General features: G+C 38.8%; 1 protein-coding gene across 1 annotated transcript; it reads right to left on the reverse strand.

Moving 5' to 3' along the window:
* Window positions 1-2,718: 2,718 nt before the first annotated feature.
* On the reverse strand, window positions 2,719-7,551 carry nkapd1 (NKAP domain containing 1). Its single transcript, XM_054794506.1, has 6 exons — window positions 7,425-7,551; window positions 7,180-7,253; window positions 5,488-5,561; window positions 5,290-5,409; window positions 5,168-5,221; window positions 2,719-3,430 (listed from the first exon to the last, which is right to left on the reverse strand). Exons 2-6 carry the CDS (start codon window positions 7,246-7,248, stop codon window positions 3,037-3,039), a joined length of 711 nt encoding a protein of 236 aa, XP_054650481.1. The 5' UTR covers window positions 7,249-7,253; window positions 7,425-7,551; the 3' UTR covers window positions 2,719-3,036.
* Window positions 7,552-8,524: the final 973 nt, after the last annotated feature.

Below are 8,524 nucleotides of genomic sequence, written 5' to 3' on the forward strand. Positions count from 1 at the left end.
AGCCAGCTGCTGCCGCCTGCACCTTGAGTTGTAAATTTTTTGTTACTCACCGCTGCTTGAACGTGTCTCTGGAGACATTAAAAGATCTGTGAAGTTGCTCCATCTGCCTCTGCATTCTGTGGTCCACCGCACACACCGTAACAGAATCAAGTTTATTTGTAGTTCTAAACGTAATTAAGGTGTTTTTACTCACTTTTTTTTGTCTCTCCTACGAGATTATTCTTTTTTCCTACAGCATTTTACAACATCATATGCAAATTAGATGATGACGTCATCTAGCGACTTCTAGGACAGCCAGTAGCTACTTTTTTACTGAAACGTTGGCAACAGTGGCCTCACCTTAGGTTTCTGCCCTGGGAAGTGCAACCTTGGTTAGGGTGTATTTCAGTTAATATCGAATATTTATGGCAAAAATATGTATGCGCGTGCCTTGTGTTCCTAATAAACTGCATGAGTCCAACTGTGTTTTTAATACATTTTAACCATCGGGAGTACTAGAAGGTTTACCGGTGGGCCGACCAAAAATGGGCCAATGAACGACCGTCTACTGTATTTACTAACCTGTGATTGGCCATGCCCGCTGTCACTCATGAGTCTTGGATGTTTTCCACTGTGTTTTGCTAGTTGGCCAAGAGTTTGCGTTCATGTCGTTCTCTGTAAGTTATTCACATGTTGGGCGTTTGTTCTGTCTGGGTCACGTAAACTAAACTGATTTTAATATCAGACGTTTTATTGACATTAATATTTGAACCTGTGTGTTTGGTGGGAAAAACCGAGCTACCACTTACAAGTGTCTATGAACGTTACTTGACATAATACATAACAAACATGGTGTTGTATGTTATCGCTAAATCGACTTATCTAAAATATTGGAAAACAATAAGCACACTATACTGATTCATTGATGAGTTGCTTTTAAGAAGCATTTAAGTGATGCTTTCAGCAAAGGATGTAACATTGCACATCTCCAAGCTTACAAGTCACATGTTGCAATATGATGTATTTTGAGCATGTACGTCTGCTATTTTTACACTTTGTAATCACTTCCACCCATAATTACATCCCCCCAATCATGTCACCTGCAGAGTTCAAGTGTTTAAAATGTTAACATGCGCCTATTTCAGTGCCTAGAGTCTAATTTGCATCATGAAAGACATTGACGTAACAATGTAAACAATATCTATTTTTTCAGTCAGTGTTTATGGTCCTTGATAGTTACAATGACTAAAACACTACTGTTACAATCAGAAAATAAAACCAGATGGTTATATTACGTATTGTTTTCCATAATTTTGTCAACTACTGTAGTCAAAGTTGTGATTGGATGCACACATTTTTTGCATGAAATCATGTTCAGAACTATTTCACATTATTCCTCTGCTTTTCATGCCCAGAAATGTGATCTCCTGTGGACATGACCTCACCAGAGACCCCAGCAGCCCAGTGAGCCCACCCATGAATGATTTCACTCTCATTTATGGATTCACAGCTCCAGAATATTCCGTAGAGGGATATTGTATAGTATAGTGGTGTTATCAACGACTTGTGTGTTTGTATGTACAACAGTGGGGCGAGCTGGCAAAGTATATGCACGCGGATCGTAGTGGGGCGGTCTGGACCAAAAAGTCCAGGGCCAAATTTTTGTGCCAGTCCATCCTCGATTTAATCTCAAAACGACCTTAGTGTCGAACAAAGAAGGTAGCTTGTTAGCAAAATGGCAACCGGAACTGGAAGTCAGTTACTGTACATAGCCGTTTATGACGTCATCAGCGGTTGACTCTGAAAAATGTTGACACAAAATACGTTGTTATGGCTTTACATGCATAAAACAATTCTAAGTGCATATAAATGAAGAATGAAAGGGATACATGAACATGAACAGGAGGAACTGGAATGGACGCTAACCGAATACATTTTTCCAATAAGAAATCATGAAAATCCAATTAATTGGCTCCAGCAAGCCAAAAATGTTAACACAAAACAACTTTTTCTAGTTTTACAATTCTATATATATTTTTATATGCAGTAAACAATTCCACATGCATATAAATTTGAAAGGGATAAATGAATATTTAAGGTTACTGTTACCTTCATTGAAGACATTTCTTGGTGTGACTGTTCCCAAAGACATGATGTGTTAGCAAGACACCACATGAACACCACCTTCCTGTTTTGTCATGAGTTATTTCTTGAATTCAGTAGTGTTTTTCACCTTCTTTATCAAAATGATGTCACTTGAAACCTTCTGTGGCTCCATTTTGGGTTATTCAAGTGAGAATAGGACACCATCCGTAGTCTCATTAGGAGCATGCCCCGACGTTGTCAGGCATGTGTACAAGCACGTGGGGGCCACACAAACTACTGAGAATCATTTTGTCTTTGATTTCCCCCCTCTATAGGGAGATCATTTTCATTTCTATCAAATTATGTGGCATCATTTTGTTACTAATACATCACCCACTTATTATCAGGAAAGATATTCAAGATCATTTTTCCCCCAGTTTAGATCTGATGTGTTTTCAAAGTGTTCCTCTAATTGTTTTGAGCAGTGTTCATTTATAACACAGTTCAATGGAGAAATATTAATTTTGATCTTGTCATTATTCGTTTTTTAATTTTTCATCATCCCATGACTGCACGTGACTGGTGATGGCTTGATGGATGGACGGCGAGACAGGTAGATACTGTAGCTAAATATCATAAGACATAACATATGAATACTTTGCAAATGGGAGTTTAATATACTCTGTTGGCAGTGAGATGGTGTGTACGTATTCACTTGCAGCCCACATCTTTGCAGGTCAGTTTCACTGGTCACCAGGAGGATCACCAATCACAGGACACATATAGACAGCATTCATTCACATTCACACCTATGGATAATTTAAACTCTACATGCACACATTTCTTAAAAAAAGCAAAGAGTTTATTTTGTCCACCAATGATGGTATTGTAATGTTAAAAGACAATTAAAAAAACAGGTTGTTTAAAAAGACCTGAGGTGAGAATATTTCCTGCAGGCAGCACTTATGCGCCTCACTCTCCAGAACTTTCCTCTGAGCTCTCCTCGCCCGCTGCTCGCCAGTCTTTCCTCCGCTTCTTGTCCGAGTCTTTAGAGTCCTCATTTTTCCTTTTGCGACCGTGCGTCCTGCGGCCCCGCCCCTCATCATCATCGTCCTCGTCCCTCCTCTCTTTCAATTTGTCGCTTTTCTTATTGTGTCGACTTTTCGTTTCCCTCGGCTTGTCTTTGTCCGCATTGCTGTCGTCACTGCTGCGATCGCAGTACGACCACTCAGACTTTCTGCGCTTTCCCTCCTCTGTCTCTTTCTTCCTCTTTTTCTTCTTCTTATGGGAGGACCTTTTGGAGTGTTTTGACTTGGATGCTTTGCTTCTGTGGTGCCCACTCTTCTTTGTTGTGCTGCTTTTGTCACTAAAAATTGAAAGTAGAAGTCATTTTTATGAGCAAAATAACACATTCTATGTGCACTAATCTATTGAAATCCAATAAAGCGCTGTTGCAAACGGTCTGCCTTTACAAAGATGATAATGCTTTGTTTTGATTGATCCTGAGGTGATGATTTAAAGTGTCTGGCCCTCTATTAGGCAGGGATCCATATTTAGTTATGTAATAATGAAGAACGTCACTCCTGATCAAAATGTTAGATCAGTTGATAAATTGCAAGAATTTACATTTTGCACTGTTAGATCTCAACGAGGTTCGAAGTAGAGCTTCAAATTTCAAAAAGAAATGGGAGTGAGACAAAAAAAACCTGCATAAGCAATTTATTGCAAGCATTAAAGTGATGTAGGCTGTTCATCAGCTGATCAAAAGTTTAAGACCGTAGCCTTTAAAAGACAAAAAAATGTGGATTGAATTTGATTTAGTGTCAGGTATTCACACTGTCATGATCTCTTGATGCAAAGGCAATAAAGCTTTCTCTCTTTGAACACGGTGGGATTGTTGAGCTGCATAAGCAAGGCCTGTCGCAGCGCACCATTGCTGCTGAGGTTGGACATTGTAAGACACTCATTTGAAACTTATTCAAAGATCCTGAGGGTTATGGAACACAAAAGTCAAGTGATACCAAAAAAAAGTAACTGGCCCATTGGCTGTTCGTCAAGACACGGGACCATCCTCGGCCCAAATGAAGGTTTTTACTGGTGCTGAGTGCAGTCTAATAACCATCAGACTCCATCTGCGAGAGAAAGCAAGAAAACAACACCACAAAATGTCCCATTTGGAATTTGCACGAGAGCACCCAACATGGGAAATTGAAAGGTGCAAGAAAGTTTTATTCTCTGATGAGAAAAATTGTAACCTTGATGGTTCTGATGGCTTCCAATGTTGCTGGCATGACAAGGAGATTCCACACGTCACAGTGGAAGGGGCGCCATCATGATCTGGGCTGCTTTTTTGTTAAATGAAACAATGGAGCTTCAGATTGTGCAGGGGCGTCAAACAGCAGATAGCTATGTGGAGATGTTGCAAGGGGCATCCCTCATGACTGAAGGACCTTGTCGCTGCAGTTCACAATGTCTGCCTGACAAAGGACTTCTTCCAGAGAAATAAACTCACTCTTTTGGACCATCCTGTGTGTTTCCCTGATCTACATCCAATTGAGAACATGGGATGGATGGCAAGGGAAGTTTATAAAAATGGACTCCAGTTCTTGCAATAAATTGCTTACTCAAAATGTTTTTGTAACACTCCCATTTCTCCTTTTTGCATTTTGAAGCTCTACTTGGAACCTCCTTAAGATCCAACAGTGTAAAATGTACTTTTTTTTTTTTATTTGAGGGGTGTATTCTGGTTAAAACGGTATATCAGTGACAATGAAGTTATTGCTGATATTGTTCTCATACTGAAATGTGTTTTTAATTTTAACTAAACAAGAAAGGGTGCAAATATTTAAAAAAGCTCTCATTATGAGGCAGTACAGTTCTACGGCACTACAACAATGAACATGTGGTTAGATGAATTTGCCGTGGATATTATTAGATAGTGCAGGTGCACCTAATGAAGTGCCAGGTGAGTGTAGTTAACTCATCAAGGGGATTCTCCTTTTGTTAGTGCCAAAGTGAGATTCATTAATTTTGATAAAAGAACCCCTGGTGATGGAATGTCTGCCACGATGAGCAGGCGGGTGACGAAGTGTTGCCAGTTTACCTGTCACTCTCAAACTCCTCAGGATAAAGCTCCTTGAAGCCACTGTGTCCCCATCTGCAGAAGGAACACTTTTTTAAAAAAAAATTCTAATCACAACACTCCACAATCCACTAATTCCATACCTGTCTGGATCGTTGTCCTCAAACTCATAGAGCTTCCGTGACCAGTATCGTGCCTCTCTGTCATCATGATCTGAGGAGACTCTGGACTGATACGACACTCTGTCACAGTGCATGTGACCCCTGGAATAAACAATGAAATATACTGCCGTATTAACATCTAGCCGAAGATCCATTGTTTCGAAGCGAGGCTGCTCCTACCTGATTGTGTTTGTAGCGCTCACATGATTGACTTCCAGGTCTCGCATCTTCCACATCTCTGTCTCCTCCTGGATCTACAGTGCAGCAGATGAACAGCGACGTACGGTAAGTACAACTTGATGAGCGCCATGTTAGTGATTGGGGCCGCTTCATTAGGTACAGCTGCACAATTTAATGCTTACTTTTGATGGACATTGTTAGTTAATTATTGTTTTTGTAGTGGTCTACTGTATGGGATGGACATCTGAATAATTAACAATCAATGAATCGAGTCATTGTCATACTGAATCAACAGTGCCTCTGCTTGTTGCAACCAAGTAGTGCACTGCATTTTGCCTCAATTGCTTCAAAACTAACAATCAATTCCACACAATCAACATATTATTGAATGATCAGCTGAACGATTATTACATCCATCCCGTTTGGACTGCATGACAGTAGAGGTCCTCAGTTTGCGACGTTACGTGGCTATGATGCCTTCCCATAAATTACTTAAAAACTTTGTTCTAGCCCGGTCCAAGCGACCGACCATCATCTAGGATAGAGATGGTATCCTTGAACATATGAAATGATCTCCACCTATGAAATCAAGTGATAACTTGCATCTTTTTTTTTTATTACCGCTCCTGTAAAGAAAGTGTAATAGTTATTTTAGTGTTGGGACACTATGGAGAGATTCTGGTCAGAGAATCGTCCTTATTATGCATGTGGATGGGCTGTTTCTGCAATATATGTGTGTGTGTTTGTCCAAAGGAGTCATATAACGCACACAAAGCGATGGTCATGTTCGTACTTGGTTACTTCCATGTGTAAAGCAAGATCCAACTAGCAAGCTGCTCTCAGCGCTGAGCCAGCTCTAGTCCAGTGTTTCTCAATTGGTGGGTCAGGACCCAAAAGTAAGTCTCAGTCCCATTCTAGGGTGGGTCACGGACAAGTCAAAAATATATTTTCAAATAGATGTTTCAAAATAAAAATGTAAAAAACATATTTCCGAAAATTTAAATATATATTATATAGTTAATGTAATTTAAAATATTTTTATTTTTTTCAAAATATTTGTATTTCAAAATAAAATATCTCCAGACTATCTTCAGAAAATTACATTAAATACTTTAATGTAATGAATATGCATTAGAAAATGACATTGCACTTTTTTATGCACCATATTCTGAAGTATTTTTTTCATTTTTACATACAAAATAAATTAGCAAAAGAGGGTCACCACTTAATGACGATGGGAAAATGTGGGTCTCAGGATGAGACCAGTTGAGAACTCTTGCTTCTAGTCTAAGAACGGCACATTCGGGCGCATCACCTCGGGGAGAAGTGGAAATTGCTGATGCGTTCACACACACTCGGAAATCACAGAAAATAAAGTTTAAAGTTTTCATTTCTGTATTTAATCATTTTATAACTGTATTTCATATGTCCATGTGTTCATTTTTAAAAATAAGTATATTTGTACATTTATTTAGAGAGGCAAAACAATAAAAATTGCGTCGCATGTTGAATTTTACTGAATTGCACACTATAATTAATAATGAACATGTCAAATATAACTATGTATCGGCTAAAGTGGGCAAAAGTGTTTTTGTGCAGGTTTGAACACTTTATCATCACATATTGAAGAGGTGCTTGATATTGTGTGCCGGTGTGTTTTTGCGTCCGGGAGTGTGTGATGCCAATTCTCACCTTGTTGTGTGCATCGGTGTGGCGGATTACATTTCTTAACAAGGTCTTCCCCAGAGTCTGCTTCGACATGATTCCTTCCATGGGACAAAGGGTAATTTTGGTCACACAAACCAATTACAAATCACGTGAAAAAAGGCTTCTGTTAGGCTATAACCTATCCAAAAAAATTTGAAGCAAGCGTACCGGTTTACCAGAACTAAAATGGTTGGCTAAACAGGTCGGATATGAGAAATTATAGTACTTACGTTTGATTGACGACAGGGCTGGTAGGCTAAGATTAATATGTTTGTCCAAAGCGTGGAGTTTTATTTTACAGAGCAGGAAAGCTTTGGGTAAATTACATCGCTTGGGGATTTCGCTTTTACTTCCGCTTTCGTCATTACGCTTTATTCGTAAGAGTAAAACCATGTCGCCTATTGGCTTAGCAAACCGTCAGTCTCAGTGTGAACCAATGAGTGAAGAGAAAGTTATGGGCGGTTCTTTGGATTAAAGTCAACTCACCGCCGAACGTCAGCTAAACGCTGATTGGGCAGTATACGTAAAGGAGGCGTTCCATATGGTGTGTTGAGAAATATTTGACATGGTTTTATCCGAAAGCAGTCAGAAATAGACGGTTTAAAAAAAATTACTTGGTTCAACATTTAATTTCATAATAAAAATATTGCAGATTTGTATGAGGATAGAGTTTAACAACAAAATACAAAAAATACAAAATATATAAATTATATAAATATTTAAAAAAATAAACTTATAAATTATATACTTTTTAAAATTTTTATTGAAAACATGTAAGTTAAAAAATGTTCTCTTTTAAAGATAAATCAAAATGCCCGACTATGTGCTTATACTTATTTTCACCTCCAGGCTCCCCAGGTGGTGGGATGACTTTGGTGCCACACTTTGAAAAGCAAGGTCACTCCCGGCATGAAGCAGACTTTCACACTGTCTGTTTTGTCCCTCAATGTGCCTTCCTCAGCCTAGTGTAATAATAATCACAGAAAGCCACATTAGAAAAAGGATAAAAAATAAATGTTATCATAGCGATGACGTCCATCTGCTCAACGTCTGTTCTTTTGTTTTTTGGGAGTACTGCCCTCATGTTTCTGTACTCCGATTCCCTGAATTCTGTTTTAAAACATGCCAGACGTTTCCCCCAAGCTGAGCGGTCAGTACGTTTGAGAACCCCAACATGTTTTGTATAGCCTTGCTTGATCGTGCAATGAAGGTTCAAACTAAAACTGCATATATTTTATGCGGCTCATTCAAAATTCACTACTTTTTTCTTTTTACATTGAGACTGGTAACACGAGCAACCTTTCTAACGTTTAAATTTTTTATAAAAAAT

The sequence above is a fragment of the Dunckerocampus dactyliophorus genome, chromosome 12 (genome assembly GCF_027744805.1).
Source record: "Dunckerocampus dactyliophorus isolate RoL2022-P2 chromosome 12, RoL_Ddac_1.1, whole genome shotgun sequence".
NCBI lineage: Eukaryota > Metazoa > Chordata > Actinopteri > Syngnathiformes > Syngnathidae > Dunckerocampus > Dunckerocampus dactyliophorus.

What these genes read in the sequence shown, in the direction of transcription:
- nkapd1 (XM_054794506.1), bottom strand. Translation starts at nt 7,248, where the DNA reads ATGTCGAAGCAGACTCTGGGGAAGACCTTGTTAAGAAATGTAATCCGC. An exon ending in GAGGACAACGATCCAGACAG is followed by an intron (nt 5,222 to 5,289) that starts GTATGGAATTAG and finishes TTCCTTCTGCAG; the next exon opens with ATGGGGACACAGTGGCTTCA. An exon ending in GAGGAGTTTGAGAGTGACAG is followed by an intron (nt 3,431 to 5,167) that starts GTAAACTGGCAA and finishes TTCAATTTTTAG; the next exon opens with TGACAAAAGCAGCACAACAA.